A 22653-nucleotide genomic window follows, 5' to 3' on the forward strand; every position below is an offset into this window, starting at 1 on the left:
ATTTGAAGAACTCCAATCAGTTGGTCAATGACTTCCCCTTCATGAACTCATGTGGATCTTGCCCAATTACCCTGAATTTTTATCTGTGCCCTGCTATAATGCCTTTAATAATAGTTATATTCCAGTGACAGATATTTTCTGGTACCGGGACATCTCGACTGACATTATTTTCAGCATTGCTATTCACTTACGCACTCTACTGAGATACTAAATGAATCAATGTCTCCATAGATCTATGGTAATGGAAAAGATCTGTGCACCTCTTGCAAACTGCTTTGACTAACCTAGTAGCACAAATTCCTTGTCATCAACATACTAGGCTCCTCATTGTCCTGTAACTTAACTAAACCAACTACATAAACATTGTAGCTAAAAGGTCAGAGACCTTTAGTATTCTGCAATAATTGACTCATTTCTTGACTTGCAAAGCCTTTCCACCACCTTCAGTGCAAATATTAGAAACATAATAGAATATTTTCCATCTACCAGGGTGAATGAAACTTTAAGAAGCTCAACACCATCATACACAAAGTAATCTAATTGATTATCAAAAAACTGCAGATGCAGGAAATCTGAAATAAAAACAAAGTTCTAGAAACACTCAGCAGGTCAGACAGCAATAGAACCGATGCAAGGGTCTCTACCTGAAATATTAACTCAGCTTCTCTTCCCACAGCTGCTGCCTGCTCTGCTGAGTGTTTCCAACATTTTCTGTTTATATTATTGACGCAAGTGATTGGGATCCCAACCGGCAGCTTAAACATCCATTCCCTCTACCTCTAGAACAACATGGCTCTTGTGTGTACTGGCAACCACAAATGCATGCCAACAACTTACCAAGGCTGTTCTAACAGCAGTTCTCAAAACTGCATTGTCCATTATCCAGAAGAACAAGGGCAGTGACCACACTATCTATACATTCTCCCTAAGACAAATACTATTCTGACCTGGAAATGAATGGTGATCATTTTGGGTCAAAATCTTGGCACTTCTGAATGGCAGAATGGGAATACTTTCAACACATGGACTGCAGAAGGCAAAGGCAGCAACTCACCCATCACCTTCTCAAAAACAATTATGACTGTGCAATAAAGGTTGACCTTGCTAACTATGCCTACAGCAAGTACATGAATAAAAGTATCCTCTCCCTGGCAGTGCATTAAGAATTTATATTGAACTACCTGAATAGAATTATGCCCATATTCAGAAAATTTATGTTTACATTGATTTTCAATGCAACAGGCAGAGATCTGCAGCAACAGGCTTACCTTCTCCAGGAAGATCATCTCTTCCAGGTATGAACAACTTGTATCCACACTGGAATTCCAAAACATGTGGCAATATATTCATAACAAAGAGAAGTATATCAGGATTGCATGATGAAGTGCTTTGTGGATAGATGATATAAGCATCATATCTCTTACCATCTGAAAGCAAAAAGAGCACTATGTTAATTTGATCAAATGTAATACTGCAACTCTCTTGAAATAGTTTGACTTAATGTGTCTTCAAATTAAACTGCACTTGACAATATATATAGCTTGAAGTTCATACACTTGTTTTAAAAAACAAAAATAAAATTTGAACTCACCATTTTGAGGACTATCTGCAGCAAAAGTATCACGAAAGCACAGGACAATATCAATCTTGAAAATCTTGTAAGTGCAAACGCAGATGAACAAAACACAGGCAAACACACCAAATATGGCTACTATCTCCCTTGTAAAATCAGCAGCTGAACATAAACAAAAAGCAAAGTTGAGCAAAATTGAAAGAATAAGAAATTTTGAAGGTGGCAGTGCATTTTTTTACCTGTCTGGTATTACCACTGAAAAATTACAATTCTGCAAAATGTAAAGATAAACATTGGGCCAAATTTCTTGGACTAACTAATCAGTTTCTGCGGTTTGGCATTTAAAGTCATTGAACTGTACGTCAATAGCATGTACTCGAACATGATTTCCGACTAGTTCACATCTGCTAGCGACCAAAGGCAGCTACTTCATTTTGCAATGGATTTTAAAAACAATTCTGAAACTAGTTTATATTCCCATCTGAAAAGTAAAAATGACATTAATACATTTTTAAAAATATCTAAATTGATATGCAGGGTCCAAAATACTTCTAATGAGTTTTTAAAAATGCTATTTATTTTCAAATACAATGTTACTTATCAAACTGGACCTACTATAAATAAGAAAACCTGTTTCCAATGACTACCAAGACCTTCGATGTAAAATATGACAAATCATAGGACACCTTTCAAAGAGAAGAGAAATAAATAAAATATTCGAAAGAAAATGTTGGCAAGCCATACTGGGGAGGCCATGGAGGTGTTTAAAATTTGGTGAAAAAAAAGGTAGGTTTAATGAAAATTACTGAAAATTGAGATGGAACAACTGCTGCAAGCTCAGCTTTACCCAAGTGCCTGGAGTGAGAAAAGTGGAGCCAGTGACAAAGGTTGCCAAGTTTATGGCTGCAACAATACAAGTCTTTGGCCTTCAGTTGAAGAAAATATTGTCTTGTCCATCCATTGTCATTGAGCAGATAAGTTAACTGCCCTGAGGTAATCATGAAGTTGGAGAGAAGAGGAAGAGAGATCAGATGAAAGTCACTGGCATTTGGGTGGAATGTGATTTCATGTCTATCAATGAATCATCAGGCAGTAATATGAAGACAGAAGGCAGAGAGGCAAGGGTAGATCCTAGGTATCTGCATGGAGATCTCAAAGTCAAAGTCGAGTCTGTCATATGCACATCTGCAATGCAGCAGCATCACAGGAACACAGGATCATATAAGCACCATTCACAAGAAAATATACATTAAACATAAAATATACACAATTTTTTTTACAAGAAGGAACACTATTAGAACAAAAAAGGTCCATTTTAGTGCTCAAAGTGATCATAGTGTTACTAAACAGTGGTGATTAGGGTTTTGCTGGTTGGTTTGAGAACAGAATGGTTGAAGGGAAGTAGCTGTTCTTGAATCTGGTGGTATGGGACTTCAGGCTTCTGTACCTCTGTAATGAGAGGGTTAAAAACAGATCTTTATACTTAAAATGGAGTTGTCTACTCACAATCCTTACAATGAGCAGGCATGTTAAATGGAAAGATAAGTAAAACATAAGGCCTTGATTCATGGGGTCATGAGGTCTTGAAACTTGCAGATGCAAGATTTGTGATATGATAAACTTGTTTTTCAGAGATGAACTAGACTGGTTTGGTTGACAATGTAAAGACTTGTCTATCATCAAGAATAATGATTAGTTTTAGAGTTATAGCTGACCAGGATGTGTAGATTAGCAAAAAAGGCGCGGGTTTTTGATTATATGCAAGTAGTGAACAGGCTTATTAGACTTCCGCTCGGACCAGAATCATGATCGGTACCAAGGGCCCTCTTGAGATTCTACAGACCAGCCGTCATAAACCGGAGTCCTCGACGAGCAGAAGAGCGTGAGACTTGTTATTTTTGATTTTTCTATACTGTGTCTTAGACTTGTTGTTTGTTAATCTTTTATATTACTTATTAAACCTTAGTAAAATACTCTATTGCACCTTTGAAGTGTTCTTTCTCCCTCATTGACCCAAATCCTCAGAAACCTGTTCATTTTTCCCGTTACAACCTCTTGCCTGATGGTAGTTGTGAAAAGATGGCATAGCCTGAATGGTGGGGATCTTTGATGATAGATGTTGCCTTCTTGAGGCACCGCCTCCTGTTGGTGCTACCAATGGACAAGACCAAGAACAAAAGGTTGTTTAATCAAAGGCCATCTCACACAGATGGACAACAGGAGGCCAAGACTGCATGGGGGATGAAAGGAAGGGATAAAGTATGGAGCATGTAATTTTGTTCTATTTTCCTTTTTAGTGAATTAACGGAATTCAGCTCAGAGCCACGGCATGAACTGAACTCATGACAGCTAGGTTACTAGTCCTACATTATATACACTCCTGTACTTAGCCAGATATACTTGAAGACATTGTGGACACTGACCTCGGAGGTAATAATGGAAATAGATGAAAAAGTTGAAACAAGATGATAACAACATCCATTACATCAAGCCTTTAACATGCCAGAAAACTTCATAAAGGCACAAGGGAAAAGAAACAGGCAATGACCTTGGAGGGGTGATCAAATGCCAAGTCAAAATTCTGTTTTACAGACGGTTTCAAAAGGGGCAGAGGAAAGGGTAAAGGTTTAGGGAAGAAATTCCAATGAGTGGGTCCCAGATATCCAAAGCCACAGCCTTTAATCTTTGGAAGAAAGGATACAAATAAAGTTGGATATTGGAGTGGAAACAATAAATGGTTTGACAAGTATCAGGATATGTCAAAATTCAACAGAAGTCTCTTATACCTCAAGAATGTGCATAAGCACACCATATAATCCATAGATAACATACATTTAATTATACCTTTGGATTGAAATTTGATTACAAAGGCATGTTGAACCATCCCTGCTCAGTGGACCATGAATGTTTTGTTCATGGGCCTTGTGAGGAAAAATTCCATAGCACAAAGCCCGAAGATTCTGGTTTTGGGAGGTTGGAATTTTAATCAGATGTAATTGGGTGTTGGGAGTTGGAGATACAGGTGAGTAATTAGGACGAGGGCATTATGGGGAGCAGATTGGTGGGTGGTGGAAGATGGGTATCAGGAGAGCGTTATGAGCTTGGGTGGCATGGGTGGAGTTGGTGGGTGGTTAAAGACATGCCCAAAGGAGATCCAGGTGGGTAAGTAAATTATTTAGAGATCTACCTGAATTAAGTTCTCAATTCCAACCTAGTATATGCTCAGGGTTTATCCCTTTAATGTTACGTAGGATTCAGAGCAACATTGCAAGACTGCTTCTTCATCAGTAGCTTGTGGATCATGTAGGCCACTCCAACGTAACTGAAAATTATCAAAGTGGCGTCAGATATGCTGGGTACATCACTGGATATCACAGTGATGTCCAGTATCCCCTGTGCATTATGCATCAAACATATTAAGAACCACAGAATGAAATTTATGGACTTTGGTATCCACACAGTAAATCTCCACCTTTCATTTTTCATAGTAATTTTATTTACAATGCAAGTAAAAATATGATGCTATGCAATCCAATTTCAAGGCCTTCTTTTCTTTTAATGCTCACTCTGAACTCCTGACAAAAGGCTAAATATGAGCTGAGCTGAAATGAAAACCAGAGTATTTTCCAAAAATATGCATGTATATCACACAGTCAAGTCAGAACTCAATTAACATATTAAAAGATATTGACAATATGGTCAGACAGAAATCAGACACTCTGCAACAGAAATAGTGTCCTTTTGAACAAAGATATTTAATTTTCTTAAATATTGTAATGAACTACTCACCTGCTTTTCTAAAATTAATAGCTGCAATTTGATATCCCAGGCCATTTTGTGCAATGCATTTAAAAACCTTGTTATAATACTCTTCTTTGAAATTGGTTAAAATTATATTCATCTGATAATAGTTGCCTTGGCCTTCATTATTCCTGTAACTGGAAGAAGAGTTTAATGCGTTGAAGTCCAAAATTATATCAGCTGCAGTTAACCTTTTTAATGGCACTCAACTATGTGCTGATTTTAGCCCAGAAAAATCAAATGCATACCTTTGTTCAACCTGGAAAGATTCGTTGATATAGTCTTCAATAAATTCGTTATTTACTAGCCAATATATAATTGTCATGGAAGGGTCACAATATCCAGTGTATGCTACACATGATAAGTTCAAATTTGAACCTGCACAAATAACATGCAAATGTTCTTATTCACCTCACTGTCATAAAATTGGAATTTAAGCATCTTAACCAAAAACAAAAGTATATTTTATCCCAATAAACATTGTGTTAAATGGAAAAAAGATAGTTTCACTGGTCAAAGTGAAGAATTCTACATTTTGCAAATATACTGTTACAACTAGTATCACATAATTAAGATTTCCACCTTTTAAACGTGGATCAGATGCTTGTGATAACTTATAAAAGCAGACTACACAATTTTGCTCAAATGTAATTTAAAAACACAAATATTATGCACAAAAATGACAGAGTTAGCACTGAAAATTGTGAACTCTTTCTTCACACTATTTTCACCCCCAATGTTGTCATGCCTATCATTAAGAAAATCTTATTTATACATTGCCTTTGATCCAGCAAAACATCAGTAGGTACATCACAGGAGCAGCTTCAAACAAAATAGGACTGATGACCAAATACATGATCATAAAAGTTTTTAAAGATAATCTTAAAGGGAAGAGGGACAGACAGCCAAAGAGATTTAGGCCTTGGCAACTGAAAGCAAGATCATCATGGATAAAGATGCCAAAATTGGAGGAGTACAAAGGTCTTCAAGGGCCATTTGCTGGAAGAGATTAGGCACAAGACATGGAGGGGATTTAGAATTGGGGACAGGGCGGTGAGGATTTTTAAAAGAGAGGTGTTACTTAACCAGGAGCCAGTGCAGCTCAGAAAGCACAAGGAAAATAGGCAAGGTCTGGCGAGAGTAAAAGGCACAGGCAGTAAAGTTTTGGATAACCTCTATAAGAGGGCAGAAGATGGATGCCTGCTTGGAGTTTATTGGAATAGGCAAGTTTAGATGTAACAAAGGCATGGAAAAGTGCATCAGCAACAGATAACATAAGACAGTGGTTAAGATAAGTGATATAATTATAGCAGAAATTAGAGTGTCTTAGTGATGTCACGGACATGTAGTTTGAAGCACAACCTAGGGTCAAATATGATATTGACAATGCAAACAGTCTCCTTCAGTTTCACAGAGAACCAGAGGCAGAAATGGATTTGGTGGTTAGTGACTGGAATTTGATGGGAACTAAAGACATAGAACCAAAATGTACTGGCTAAGCAGAACCACTGCCATTTCAGCTGCTCAGACCAAAATAAGTCCCAGACATCCATGCATGGTGGGAAATGTGAAGTCTGAGAATTACTACAGATTCAGTGAGGGCCAGATTTGTCAGGTCACTCCACTGCTGTGCTGTGATGTACAGATGTAGGTAAGTGGCAAAGCAGGCAAGTTTTCCCTCCATAGACAAGTGGCAGAAGAATCAAAAGGGAAAGTTGGTGGGCATGTGTGAGAGAGAATAAGTTGTAGAGCTACAGGACAATGAGGAAGAATGGGATTAAATGAGATTGCTCTGCTGAGAGCTGGCATGGACTCAATGGCCTCCTCTTGCATTGTAATAAGTCCGAAATGCATTGTCTTGTGCTGTAGGCGGCCAGCAGTTCTCTATGGAACTGTTGACTAGCCAGCACTGCAATCCCGCTCATTAGCATTGAAATACCTCCCAAGGTGCTAGAAATTAACTGTTGTTACAATGATGCACTAAAAATCTAAAAATTCTTGGGAACAAGCTTTAAGATGCCTTCAAAGGCAAATGGAAAAGTCATTTCATTGCATCTCCTAGCATCACCTCAAAAGCTTCTTCAGCTCAAGCCAATCACAGTTTATGAGAGACTGAAGCATCGGTGACAATCCACTACAGCTATCAGAAATGAATTCAAACAGCTATTCAACAAATAAACAGCACTTTGATGCCATTGCTGGACATGAATTACGTTGTGCAGAGCCTACATCCACCAATCTTTGAAAATAATCATCTGGCAATTCCGAACACGGTCATCCATCCAGTCCTGCTAAACAGGGTTCTAGCCAGGGTGCAGCAATTTGCTCAGAGATTATAGGGTGCAAAAACAGCATAGCTCTGATCTCATCTATTGACTTTAAATAAAAGAGTTTTCAAGAGCCAGCAATCAAGGCAACAACAACTTCATCATTGCCACAATTGGAAATATAAAGCAACGAAACCAACATCAAACATATTAGAATGGACTTTTACAGGTCCCAGTATATCCAATATAAAAAGGATATGAAAGTAATAATAAATTCTAGTACATTCTAATCTAGGTCCCCGAAATAATAGCTAGTTTCAACATCTCTATTTGTTCCTTGCTCTGTCACTGCGCCAACATCTCTATCCATCTTCAAAACTACTTACTTCTACATTTAATTCAGTTCCAGAATATGTCCAAGAATGTCCAATATAAAAAGGATATGAAATGAATTTAATCTAAAAATAAAATAACCTCATTACTCCACAATGATTAGGGTCCAAACAAGACTTACCTTCTTGTTAAAAGAAATAAATACAATGCAATACACTCACATGCAGGTTTTCCAACCAGTTAAATGGGGATAGAAACATATGATGCCACATCCTATTATTTTTAGGGCATGTTTCAAAAGTAAGATCATCCGGTGTTCATCTTGTGGCCTGCTATATGAAATATCTAATGTTTCCATTCAGATTTTGGCAGAGAATAGGAATAAACAGTATTAGGAAGGAGCCATACAGAGAATAGATAACCAAAACATGTCACAAGCATAGCCTTACCCATTTGACAAAAAAACTTACCAGGTAGTATTTCAATTGTACCATTTTTGGGATGCATGATTTGTGGGCCTACACTAGCTTTACAACCTGCGAAAATAAAAATAAAGTATTCTATGAGTAAAGTATTACAGAGATTTATTGTGGATATTATAATCCATGACCATGCACACAAAAGAAAAACAATAGTAAAATACAACTGCTTATATTTCTCTGCTGGCATAAAATAAGAAAGGTCACATACTATATTTGGGTTGATAGAAGTCATTAGCTGGTGGCAAACCAATCTATTCCACTAGATACACAAGAGATTCTGCAGATGCTGGAATCTGGAGCAACACACACACAAAATGCTGGAGGAACTCAGCGGGTCAGGCAGCATCTATGAGGGAAATAAACAGTTGATGTTTCTGGTTGAGACCCTTCAGGACTGGAAAGGAAGAGGGCAGAAGCCAGAACAAAAAGGTAGGGGGAGGAGGAGGAGCACAAGCTGGCAGGTGAGTCCAAGTGAGAGGGGGAAGAGATGATGTGAGAAGCTGGAACGTGATAGGTGGAAGATGCAAAGGGTTAGAGAAGGAATCCAATAGGAGAGGACAGTAGACCATGAAATAAAGGAAGGTGGGGAACCAGAGGGAAGTGGTGGGCGGGTCGCATGGGGAAAGGGGAGGAGAAAGAAGGGGTGGAGGGACCACAGGAATGAAGGAAAACAAAAGGGGGGAGGAGGGGGAAAACAGAGGGGAGGGGTTACCGGAAGTTAGAGAAATCGATGTGGATGCCGTCAGGTTGGAGACTACGAAGGCAGAATACGAGGCGCTGCTCCTCCAACCAGTGCTTGGCCTCAGAGACATTAGAGGAGGCCGTGGATAGACACGTCAGCATGGGAATGCGAAGTGGAATTGAAGCGGCTAGCCACCGGGTGATCCTGGTATTGAGGTGGACGGAGCGAAGGTACTCGATGAAGCAGTCACCCAATCTGCGTCGGGTCTCACCGATGTAGAGGAGAACACACCAGGAGCACCAGATGCGACCTTGGTCCTGGCCGCCTCCAGGCTGTGGCCCTCACCACCTCTGGCTCTGACCTTGGCCCTGGCCACCTCCAGGCCGAGACCCCTCACACTGCTACTGGGTCCTACTGCTCCTCTTCTTCCACCATTACTCCCAACCAACCCACGGTCTCTCAAGCCTCCCCCCTCATCCCCCCTTCACTCCTCTGAGCCCCCATCTTCCTCCCACCCCACTTTGCCTCACCTCTCCAACCATTGACCCTCCCCTGACCCCAGCTCTAACCCCTACCACGTCTTCACTATCCCTTCCAACCTTCCCCTCTCTGAGTCTGAACATTCTGTCCTCAGCAGGGGCCTTACCTTTGTCCCCCTGCGCCCACACCTCAACGAGTTCCGCGCTCGCCATGATGACCAGTTCTTCTTCCATCGTCTCTGGGCCTAGTTCTTTGTCAAGGATTCCCCACTGATGACCCCTTCTCCAGCCTTAAGCCCCCCTCCTCCTCTTGGACAGCCTGTTCTGGCCTTCTGCCCACTCTGGATCTTTTCATCTCTAACTGCCGACAGGACATTAACCATCTCTACTTCACCACTCCCGTTACCTATTTCAACCTTGCCCCCTCTGAACGCACTGCCCTCCACTCTCTCTGCACCAATCTTAAGCTCACCATCAAACATGCAGACAAGGGCAGTGCCGTTGTAGTCTGGCAGACTGACCTTTACCTTGCTGAGGGCAGACGGCAGCTCTCAGACACCTCTTACTTAAGCCTCAACCAGGACCCACCAAGGAGCATCAGGCCACTGTCTCCCACACCATCACTGACCTCATAACCTCTGTAGATCTCCCATCTACAGCCTCCAACCTCATAGTTCCCCGACCCTGTACTGTTCATTTCTACCTCCTACATATGATCCACAAACCTAACTGCCCCATAAGGCCCATTGTTTCTGCCTGCTCCTGCCCCACTGAATTTGTGCCCTCTTATCTCAACTCCGTTTTGTCCCCCTTGGTCCAGTCTCTTCCCACCTACATCTTGTGACACTTTGCACGCTCTCCATCATTTCAACAACTTTCAGTTCGCCAGTACTAACTGCCTCATTTTCACCATGGGCGTCGAGTCCCCATGCACTTCCATCCCCCATCAGAAAGGCCTCAAGGCTCTCCGTTTCCTTCTTGACAACAGACCCAACTAGTTCCCCTCCACCACCACCCTCCATCTCGCAGAACTGGTGCTCAACCTCAACAACTTCTCTATCAGCTCCTCCTACTTTCTCTAAACTAACAGTGCAGCCATGGGCACTCGCATGGGCCCCAACTATGCCTGCCTTTTTGTCGGCTTCGTGGAACAGTCTATGTTCCAAGCCTACACCAGTAACACTCCCCAACTCTTTCTTCGCTACATTGATGACTGCATTTGATATGAACTTGTGTCCTCATATCTTGGCTCTGTTTTGTCGCCCTTGGTCCAGTCCCTTCCCACCTACATCTGTGACACTTTGCACTCTCTCCATCACTTCAACAACATTCAGTTCACCGGCCCTGACCGCCTCATTTTCACCATGGACGTCAAGTCCCTGTGCACTTCCACCCCCATCAGGAAGGCCTCAAGGCTCTCCGCTTCTGCGCCTATGCTGAGCTCATCAATTTCATCAACTTTGTCTTCAGCTTCCACCCTTCCCCCAAATTTACTTGGTTCCTCTCCAACACCTCTCTCCCCTTTCTTGATCTGTCTGTCTCCATCTCTGGAGACAGGTTATCCACCGACATCTTTTACAAACCCACTGACTCCCACTGTTACCTTGACTACACCTCTTCCCATCTTGTCACTTGCAAGGATGATATTCCTTCTCTCAATTCTTCTGCCTCCACCGTATCTGTTCTCAAGATGAGCCTTCCATTCCAGGACATCTGAGATGTCCTCTTTTTTCAGAAAATGAAGTTTCCACTCCACTGCTATCAATGCAGCCCTCACCTGCATTTCCCACCGTCTACCCTCACCCCACTCCCTCCCCCCCGCCCCGACATAGCAGGGATAGGGTTCCCCTTGTCCTCACCCACCACCCCATGAGCCTCCAACACATCATTCTCCACAACTTCCTCCATCTCCAATGGGATCCCACCACCAGGCACATCTTGCCCTCCCCCCACCCTCCACTTTCCACAGGGATCTCTCTCTTCACGACTCCCTTGTCCACTCATCCCTCCCCACTGATCACCCTCCTGGCACTTATCCCAGCAACTGTGCCAAGTGTTACCCATCCCTACACCTCCTCCCTCACCACCATTCAGGGCCCTAGACAGTCCTTCAAGGTGAAGCAGCGCTTCACCTGTGAATCTGAGGGTGTCATTTGTTGCATCTCGTGCTCCTGGTGCAGCCTCCTTTATATCAGTGAGACCCAACAGAGATTGGGTGACCGCTTCGTCAAGCATCTTTGTCCGCCGCAACAACCAGGATACCCCAGTGGCCAGCCGCTTCAATTCCACTTCCCATTCTCATACTGATATGTCTGTCCACGGCCTGCTCTGATGTCCGAGGCCAGACGCAGGTTGGAGGAGCAACACCTCATATTCCATCTTGGTAGTCTCCAACCTGACAGCATCAACATTAATTTCTCTAACTTCCAGTAAGCCCTCTCCTCTGTTTTCCCCCTTTCTCCCCCCTCCCTTTGTTTTCCCTTATACCTGTGGCCCCCTCACCCTTCTCTTTCCCCTCCCCCACCCTCACGACCTGCCCACCACTTCCCTCTGATTCCCCACCTCCTTCCCTTTATTCCATGGTCTAATGTCCTCTCCTATCAGATTCCTTCTTCTCCAGCCCTTTGCCTCATCCATCTATCACCTCCCAGCTTCACACATCATTCCCTTTCACCCCCCATCTGCCACCAACTTACCTTCCCCCCTCACCTGGACTCACCCATCACCTGCTAGCATGTGCTCCTCCCCCATCCTTTTTATTCTGGCTTCTGCCCTCTTCCTTTCCAGTCCTGATGAAGGGTCTCAACCCGAAACATCAACCATTTATTTCCCTCCATAGATGCTGCCTGACTTGCTGAGTTCCTCCAGCATTTTATGTGTGTTATTCCACTAGATGGTGTTATTGTTTGTTAAACAATTAAGCTGCTGGACTACAAAAGTCTCAGCACATTCTGAACCATATATACATTCAAACAATTTACCAACATATTTTTAAAAAAATAACCTTCAAACCATTAACTTCGTTGGGATCTTCACATTACTATGGAAAACAATGAAAAGACCATGCAAGGTGAGAAAAATACATAATGATTTTTCTTTAAAAAAAAGTTTGGCAAACTCGAAGTCTGACCCCATACACAAAAACAACAAAAATCACTTGCCTAATCTTGATAACTAAACAAAATCAAGACAAAATTAAAACCATACTTTTATTAATTCTATTTATTTATTGTATGGTACATTTTTAGAAGCAAGTATGGAAGCGGACAGCATAGGGTTTTTATTTTAAAAGATGTTTCAATTAATTGGAATGTTGTTGCATTTGACACCATGCCTAAGAAGGCAATGATGACTGCAGGTACTTAGTTAGATCTCCTTGTTAATGGTTTACTTTAAAGATAATTGATCAGCATCCTATCATTTATAATAATAAACAAATATACTGTATATCAGCATTCTTCAAAAATACAATTTCATACCTTTAATATTGAAATCAATGGTTCTTGATGTTACATATCGTAAACCATTATGCATAAATAGTAGTTCACAAACATACTTTCCCTCATCTGATGGGTCCACGTCTTTTACAGTAAGGTGCCAATCACCCTCATGGTAGTGGTATTTTTCTCCATCGTGTGAAATAGGCTCACAGTTCTGAAAACAAAATAATATGCAATTACTATTCTATAGCCCAGATTTTCCAACTGGAGAAGAAAACTGGTGGGTCTTCAACATGCCTGTAGCTTCACTGAAGTCCATCAGAGGTAGTCACCAATTGTTTGCAACCTGAGGGTGCACAGTAGCAAACTAAAGCAATGTATAAAAGCTTCAATAGCTTAAAGGCAACTCAACAAAAACTACACACTGAATGTGCTATAAGGCCCAGTAAAGGATACCAGAAAAATCAATAGAATGAAATGACAGCTTCTGCCTGTACAGATGAGGCAGTGAAAGTAAGCAGAGAAGGAAGCCAATATTTTAGCCCAATGTTGCCTCCTGTTGGTACAGCAGTGCAGCTACAATGTCAGCATGAAGACAACATGATCGTACAACCAGTGAAAATCAAACCACTGCACATGCATAAAATATGAAATAAAAACAAAGTTCTGGAAATACCCAGAAGGGCAGGCAACAAATCAATGGAGAGAGAATCAGAGTAAAAATTTTAGGTCAAACAAATGCGTTTTCCCATTTCTCCAGCTCTGAAAAAGAGTCATTGACATGAAATATTAATTCTTGTTTCTCTCGCCACAGTGCTTTGTGATCCCAGAATTAGCTTTACGAGCTCTAAGGTAGAAGGGGCCAAATTCAATTTCCAAGAACTTAATGAACTCCATTTCCTAATTGCATTGTTAAGGTGTTTAATAACTTACCAACACTCACTAGATTGTGTGGGGCTGCCAATATTTTTGACCAATCAACATGCATTTGCAAGAATTCAGATCAGATCTTTAGGTACATTTTTCCCCCCACTAACTGTTTCATGTGATATGCAAAGGTTTGGTTCATGCTTCCTTTAACAAGTCATGCTCGTTGTGCCATTACTTGCACCTGACTACATTACACAGAAGCAGTTATCATTCTCACTTTATTTGCATCAATTATAAGGAAAAAAAAAGTCAACAAGAGAGAGAGATTGGTCACAAATAAAGCAGCTAAACCTTCAAAATCCAAGGTCAAAGAATACTAAAAGGAGTTAGAAGTGTAGAAGTAGGAAAAGACAAACCTGCAAACATCATTCACTCCCAGTTAATTGAACTTACCATTAGATAACATGATATTCTCATTACTTAATGATGCAAAAGTAGAAAATTCAGAGCCATGATTTATCTAGTGCTTTAAAGCTAAAGATAGATTGTATTTGGAAATTCCACTTCCAACCACATAAAAATATCTTGGGGCAGATTTGCATTTAGAGTAGGCATTTGATGAGCACAGAAATCATACTAAATTGAGGGCCAAACCTGTGCCTCATTAGAACATTCACAGTGCACTTCTGTAGAATTGCTTGCATGCACTTGTTGGGAAGTTCAAGTGAATGAGGCAAAAGTAGCTGGATAAATGCGAGGAGAAAAGTATTTCAGAGGGAGTACAGACATGAAGGGACTAGTGACATGCGAGAAGAAGCCTGCACTGCAAGGAATATTCATGCACCCTTACCATAAAAATCACTTCTGCATTCTTTCTAAAGCAATCTCCCATTGGTCCCTGGTAGTAAAGCTCACATTCCACACATTTTATTACCAATAGTTCCTCAAATGCTGTAGATGGCATAGAACATCAGACTGCATAATTAGGTAGGATCAGGAACACTGATTATCTGTTTATTATCGCAATCCAAAGTTGCACAGGCCAGTTGCTGAAAGGTACAGGGCAGCAAGTAGTACATAATGTTTTACCACTTGCTAATCCCCTGTTCTTACTTGGAAAAGAAGATACAATTGGAGTTATTTTATAGTTTGCAATCAGATGTGGAAGTAATCACTTATTGATTGAAAATGCAGAAAAAAAATTCACAGTATCAACATGAATATATATTTTTTTATTAAATACAAAATCCCTATACTTACTTAATAAAACAAAGAAGCCATTCCTGAAAATATGACGACTTTCCATTTCAGTGCAAAATGAAACATTAGAAATTACATCTGCCCAGATACACATTTTATGCACCATAGAAATCAGTTTAATTACAGGGTTCTGACGAATTATTGGATGAGTCTGGCCTATGGTGCTATTCAACAAATGGTCACAGTACTCTAGTGCGGAAAGGCAACTTGAATAACCAGCCATGATTTTGACTCATTCAAAACATTCTGCCAGAAAGTACGAATGTGAGAGTCTGATTAGATCAGTTTGTAGTTAGCTAAACTTTGTCTTCACCACTACTCTGTAGCAATAAACAATATAATGATTCAAACCCACACCCCAGTATAACTCTAATCAGAGCACATACACACAAAATGTTAGAAAGCTTCCATTAAAAGCAAACACAACTACATTTCCTGCCATCCTGCTTCTGTTAAAGACACCGATCCATTCTAACAGTTTCTGTTCTTCCAGACAATCTGTTCTGATGACTCGACCTTCCACACCAGTGCTCATTGGCCATAGTTTTCCCTCCACCATTGTTGACAGGGCTTTTGAACATAGTTGCCCCACCTCGGCTCTCAATGTCGATATGTACAGAAGTGGATATTACTTCAGCCATATTCCTTTACATGCAAAAATAGCACATTTGTAAGTTAGGAATTCTCTTTACAAATCTTTAATGTGCAAGGCTATTTTTTCCAGTCAAGGAGGCCGGGAAGTACGTCCACCTGCACAGAAAGGTTCTGGAGTTGCCTCCATGCAGGAGACCATTACCTTGGCCTCAACCATCAGAAATACATTGGCAGGTCAAAACACACAAGGAACTAACAGGTTTGCACTCCATTTCTCATCCCTATGTTGACTTTTGAATACCAAAATTAAACAAACACCCTTGATGTCCAATCAAGGCAAATGACAAAAAAAAACTGTAGAGGGAGCTCAATTTTGTGCTACTTGAATGTGCCAGCCCATTTTTCAACCTTCAGCTTGGAAAGTGGGAACATGCTGAACACAAGCCTGGGCACTTTTCTGGTCCCATTTTCTTTTCATTGTATTCTTCTATAGCACTGAAAGAGTACATCTGTAAATTATTTCAAATGATACATAATTTCAATCAGTAAACTAGTCAATGTTATAAACTAATCATTCACATTACCAATTCCTTACCTTGTACCAATTTAGTGTAATATCTTCATTTGAGCCAAAATACTCCATGATATCAGGACAATAAATCACTTTAGCTATCCCTGAATAAGACGACGACCCATAGGAATTACCATTCTGTGGGCATAATGCACTGGTACGGTTGGTAACCGTTAGTGAAATAGCCTCTTTGATGCAAAATGTAGAATACCTGCAAGCACACATTTACGTGTTAGAAAGGTTTCTGAATAGATAAATTCCAAACAAAAATGTTAACTGATTTCATTGCAAAAGCATACAAGTTGGTCCTTTGCTCCGTCTGCCGCAACAGCCAGGACCTCCTGGTGGCCATCCACTTCAATTCCACATCCCACTCCCATACTGACACATCTCTCCACGGCCTCCTCTACTGCCACGTTGAGGCCAGATACAGGTTGGAGGAACAACACCTCATATTCTGCCTCAGGAGTCTCCAACCTGATGACCTCAACATCGATTTCTCTAATTTGCGGTAACCCTAGCCCTTCTTTTTCTTCCCCACCACCCCCACTCCTTTGTCTTCCCTTATTCCTGTGGCTCCCTTCCCACCTTGATGACCTGCTTATCTCCTCTCCTCCCCTATCCTTTATCCCATGGTCCACTGCCCTCTCCTACCGGGCTCCTCCTTCTTCAGCCCTTTGCCTCTTCTACTTTTCACCTCTCAGCTTATTACATCTTCTCCCCCTCCCCCCTACCATCGCCCTCTCACCCAGACTTGCCTATCACTTGAACTTCGCCTATCACCTGCTTTGTGTGCTCCTCCCCCTACCTTCTTATTCTGGCTTCTTCCCTCATCCTTTCCAGTCCTGATGAAGGGTCTTGGCCCGAAACATCGACTGTTTATTTCCCTCCATGGATGCTGCCTGACCTGCTGAGTTCCTCCAGCACTTTGTGTATTGCTCCAGATTCCAGCATCTGCAGAATTTTTTGTGTCTACAAGTTGAATAACTGAAGGAGAAAACATGAACAGACCCCATTTACCTTTTAACAAGAAACTGACAGTAAGGACTGATAAAACAGTAACCAGAATACTTTCTAACAGCTGAAGTGCTGGAGTCCCAGTCAAGACTGATTAATTACCCACCTGCACTTTGAACTCTCTCCCACCTGAACTGACCCACTTTTACCAGAACAGTTACTGCAAAGGTGCAATGACAGTCTTCAACCATCATGGACCAATCACTCCCTTTTATGTTGGTTCTCCTACCTATAGGTCTCACAAAAATGAATAGTAACATGGAAGATAACAATGCTGTTGACTTACTATAACCTGATTACTCAGTTATTGAAGTTGTAGACAACTATCCTTTTTAGAATATGAAACACGGATCAAACTTGGAAACTTAGTGATAATGAAAAAGTATAATGCGCAAAAGAATTCTATAGATACACATGATAAAATAAATTAAATTTGGAAATTTAATGAAGAATCTATAATAGATTAATAATTCTACCATTATTGTGCCAGTTTAGAATGTTCTAACATTGCTTGGTCTGGACACTCAGTATTGAGAGCCAAGGATTGTGCATGTGAATGATGAGCTTGGAATCCTACCTCACAACACAGATATAGTGATCAGTATCTTCACTTAATACTGGAAGAAACCAAAGAGAATCAGCTTCTACATGTATCCTTTGCATCTTGTCTGTTGTTATTACTTCTGATGTTTTGTTGTGGTACCACACAACACTGTAATTTGTTGTTGCATTCATAAGCTCTTTAAATATAAATTCCAAAGGAGTGCACTTCAAAACAGCTGCTTCTCTTTCCAGAGCGAAGTGGCGGTCAAAATTAACACCCCAGTCTTGGCATGATTCTATAAACAAAAAGAGAGGGAGCAATAATCAAAACCATGAGGCAACCGATATATTAATATAGAGCATAAGATCTGTCCAATGCTTCTTTGTGAGCAATTAAAACATAGCAGAAAAATATATCCTGGGTCAGCCAATCTAAGCAATATAGCCCAGATTTTGCAGTTAACAAAGAAGAATGAAGATGCCATTTATTTCACCTTTAGTGGCCCAATTGTATTGCAGAACATCAACCCCTCTAATCCAGGCCACTTTCTTTTAAAAAAACAGGGCCATCTAAACTTTAATCAATTATGTAAAATCATCTGAAGTTCATCCAACAAAATGCATCAAGAAGCCAACACAGTTTTGAAGGCTTCACAATATAATTTTTAGGTTTTATTGTACTCCAATGTTGACTGTAAAAGTGGTTCCATAAACCACTAACAAAATTGAAGCATCATTTCAAAGAAAAATATTAGCATTTGTATAGTACTTTTTCTCAAGAGATTTCAAGCCATTTAATAAATAAATTACATTACGTGCAGTCAGCGTTGTTTATCCTCTTGAAGATAATGGAACAGAGAACAGTGGCAACATTTGTTTGTCTTCTCATAATTTTAGAATTTAAGAAAGAAAGAAATCAGGAGGGCAACAAGGGATCGTGGAATATCCTTGCCACACAAGATTAAATGGAATTCCAGAATGTTCTACAAGTATAATCAGGAGCAAGAGGATAGCCAGGGAAAGAATAGATCTCCGTAGTGACCAAAGGGGTAACCTATGTGTGAGCCAAGTGATGTGGGTGAAGTCCTAAATGAACACTACTCATGTCTGTTCACGAAGGAGGAGGACATGGAAGAGTGAGTTCAGGGAGGGGTACATGGATAATCTGGAGCAGGTCAGTATTAAAAAGCAGGTGGTGTTAGATATCATAGGACCCATAAGGGATAACAGAGGAACCTTGGAATTCAAGTCCATAGTTCCCTTAAAATAGCAACAGAGGTAGATGATGAAGAACACAGGTAGGTGGTGAATAAGTTATATGACATGCTCGCCTTGTAGATCAGAGCATAAAATACAAAAGTTGGGACATTACATTGTACCTTTACAAAACACTGGTTAGACCACACTTGGAATAGTGTATGCAGCTCTGGTTGCCACACTAGAGGAAGGATGTGGTTGCACTGGAGAGATTGCAGAGAAGATTAACCAGGATGTTTCCTGATTTGGAGGACTTGAGTCATAGGGAGAGTTTGGATAGGCTGGGCTTGTTTTCCCAGGTGCAAAGGAAGCTGAGGGGTGACCTGATAGAAGTATATAAAATTATAACAGGCATAGATAGGGTAGATTGTCAGAATCTTTTTCCCATGGTAGACGTTAAAAAAAAGCAAGAGGGCATAAGGTGAGAGGAAGGAGTTTCAAAAGAGATTTGAGGGGAAAGTTTTTACACACAGTGGTTGATATCTGGAGGAGGAGGTGGTGTCATCAGATATAATCACTATGTTTAAGAGAAATTTAGACAGGAACTTAAACAGGCAAGGCATAGAAGGATACACACCTAATGCGAGCAAATGGGGTTAGTGTAGGGCAAAAGGTAGGCAGAGAGGTGGTGGGCCAAAGGCCAGTTTCTATGCTGTACAACCCTATCACTGTTATACCTACAAAATAAAAAATGAACCTGCAATTTTGTAGTGCTTTTCAGAATCCCAGAATACCCCTAAGTAAATCATAGATAATCGAGTACTGTTCAAAGGTCATGATTGTAATGAAGGAACAAAGCAACATAAACGAGATCTGGAGTAGAGCTCCTGCACCAATTCTGCCATTCAGTAAGATCATGGCTGGTCAAATCTAGGCCTCAACATCACTTTCCCATGCACTTTCCATACCCCTTGAGTATTTTGTGGTATAAATGTCTATCAATTGCCACCTTGAACACTGTGGTACGTCATATCTCCTTACAATATAGAAGGAAGTCATTTGGCCCACCAAGTCTATGCCAGCTCTCAAGCAATCCCATTGTCTCACTTATTTCCCTGGCAACCTGTTCTGACACGTCTGTTAACACCCCACTGATTCTCCTATCACTCAAATACACTACGAGCAATTTACAGTAGACAATCAACCTAACAACAAGCACATCATTCGATGTGGGAGGAACTTAGCCCATGCAAGGGAAGCCTACATGGTCAAAGGGAGAATGTGCAAACTCCACAGAGATCAGTATTGGACACTGGAGTTGTGAGACAGCTGTATTACTTGTAGCACCATTTGCCATCCCAATACCGTATAATCATTGACTCCACTTCCACAGCTCTATGAAAAATTCAAAAGCCTTGTGACTCTCCAAGAGAAGAAATTCCCCATTATCTGAAATGGGTGACCCCTTACTGTCAAACTCTACTTCCTAGGTCTAGAACCACCACCACCAGCAGCCCCCCCACCCCCCAACGAGGGCAAACATCCTCTCGGCATCCACCCTGACAATTACCCTCAGAGCCTTGTGTGTTCCAATAAGCTCACTTCTCAATTTTCTAATTTCCAACGAGCATTGACCCAACCTGCTCAACCATTCTTCATATGTCAACCCTCTCTTTCCAGGAATCCACCTTGTAAACCTGCTTTCCACTGTCTCTAATGCAAGTATATCATTCCCTAAATATGCAGACCAAAACTGTATGCAGTACTGTAGATGCAGTCTCACCAGCATTCTGTAAAGTTGATTAAATCTTCCCCATGTTTATGCTCCTTGTTCCTTGCAATAAAAGACATTAGTCTTCCTAACTACTTTCTGTGCTTTAGTCATAGAGTCATACAGCACAGAAATGGGCTCTTTGCCCAACTGGTCCATGACAACCAAGATGCCCGTGCAAGCTAATCCCATTTGCCCATGTTTGGCCCATATCCTTCTAAACCTTTCCTATCCATGTACCTGTCCAACTGTCTTTTAAAAGTTGTTATTGTACCTGCCTCAACCACTTCCTCTCACATGTTCCACCTTCTGTGTAAAAAAAAGTCCATTAAATCTTTCCCCTCTTACCTTAAACCTAAGCCCCCTTGTTCTTGATTCCTCAACCTTGGGGAAAAGACGGTGCATTCACCCTATCTATGCCCCTTCTGATTTTATAGAGATGCCTGGATACTAACAGTTTCTGTTTCATGCACTTGTACCCCCAGATCCCTTTGTTTTTCACCATTTTATAGTCTCACTCTATTTAAATTTGCTTTTATATTCTTCCTTCCAAAGTGATTAACCTTACATTTTCCCACATTATACCCCATCTGTCAACGTCTTGGCCAAAAACTTAACCTATATTTCTTTGGAGAATCTTTGTGTCCTCCTCATAACTTGCTAACCTCCCCCATCTCTGTATCATCAGCAAATTTGGCTAAAATTCACTTGGTCCCTTCGTCCAAGTCATCAGAAAGTCCAAATAATTGAGGACCAGCATTGATCCATGTGGCAACTCATTAGTTATTGATTGCCAATCCTAAAGTGATACTTCTACCTCAACACTCATTTCTCTGTCAGTTAGATACTGTGCTATCCATGCCAAAATGTCACTTTCAACCCCAAGCACTCTTGTGCAGTAACTTTTTGCATGGTATCTTATTGTATGCCTTCTGGAAATCCAAATACACTACATCAATCGGTTAACCTTCATCCACTTCTGTCACATACTCAAGAACTCATGACAAATTTCTCAAATACAAATTTCCCTTTCATGCCTACTGCTGCTTGATTTTCCTCTGATTTTTCTGAACATCCTACTAATAATGAATGCCAGCATTTTCCCAATAACAGATCTAAAGCTAACTGGCCTAAAATTTCCTGCTTTCTGACTCTTTTTTATATATATAAAAAAAGCATTACATTTGCAGTTTTCCAGTCCTCTGGGATCTATCCAGAAATCAGCAAGTTTTAGTGGATTACAACCAATGCTTTCACGATCTCTACAACTGCTTCTTTTAACATACTATGATACAGGCCATTAGTTCCAGGGGACTTGTCAAACACTAGCCCCATAGGTTGCCTATTTTTTCAGTGTTAGGAAACAATACAAGTGTACAAATACTCATAGAGCTTGGATCTGGTAATAATCTTATAAGGTTTATATTGATTAAAACTAACTTGTGGATATGCAGTTATACTAAAGGTAATTAAATGGTTAAGGTTGTACATTCTCAGGGTTTAATGCATCAATGTATAATTTACATTATGTTGCAAGTACAGGATCTATAATTCCTGCCTGGGTTCTCACTCCATTGTGAAAAAAGATGGCAAAGATAATCTTGAAACAGAAGAGAGAAGATAGGCCATAACCGTCAAAAAAAATTGTCATTTAATGTTTTATTTGAACTCTGCTTCTTGGAAAATTCCTTCATAATAACACAAAATGAATCAGCAAGCAAGTGAGGAAAACTATACGTCCATAAAGATGTTGGAATTTCCTTACTACAAAGC

General features: G+C 40.7%; 1 protein-coding gene across 11 annotated transcripts in view; it reads right to left on the minus strand.

Annotated features, from left to right (window-relative positions):
- The window catches only part of LOC127576182 (interleukin-1 receptor type 1-like), a 50078-nt gene that overhangs the window by 3743 nt on the left and 23682 nt on the right, over positions 1-22653 (minus strand). For 10 of the 11 annotated variants that reach the window (XM_052026574.1, XM_052026584.1, XM_052026577.1 and 7 more), the window contains 8 exons: positions 17947-18208; positions 16377-16563; positions 13097-13271; positions 8445-8510; positions 5623-5752; positions 5363-5511; positions 1592-1735; positions 1269-1427 (listed from right to left, as the gene is read on the minus strand). In XM_052026574.1, the coding sequence (XP_051882534.1) occupies positions 1269-1427; positions 1592-1735; positions 5363-5511; positions 5623-5752; positions 8445-8510; positions 13097-13271; positions 16377-16563; positions 17947-18208 (1272 nt within the window). The remainder of the gene's footprint in view (positions 1-1268; positions 1428-1591; positions 1736-5362; positions 5512-5622; positions 5753-8444; positions 8511-13096; positions 13272-16376; positions 16564-17946; positions 18209-22653) is intronic. The other variant, XM_052026575.1, reaches the window with a different exon arrangement.

This window comes from Pristis pectinata, chromosome 11 (assembly GCF_009764475.1).
Source record: "Pristis pectinata isolate sPriPec2 chromosome 11, sPriPec2.1.pri, whole genome shotgun sequence".
NCBI lineage: Eukaryota > Metazoa > Chordata > Chondrichthyes > Rhinopristiformes > Pristidae > Pristis > Pristis pectinata.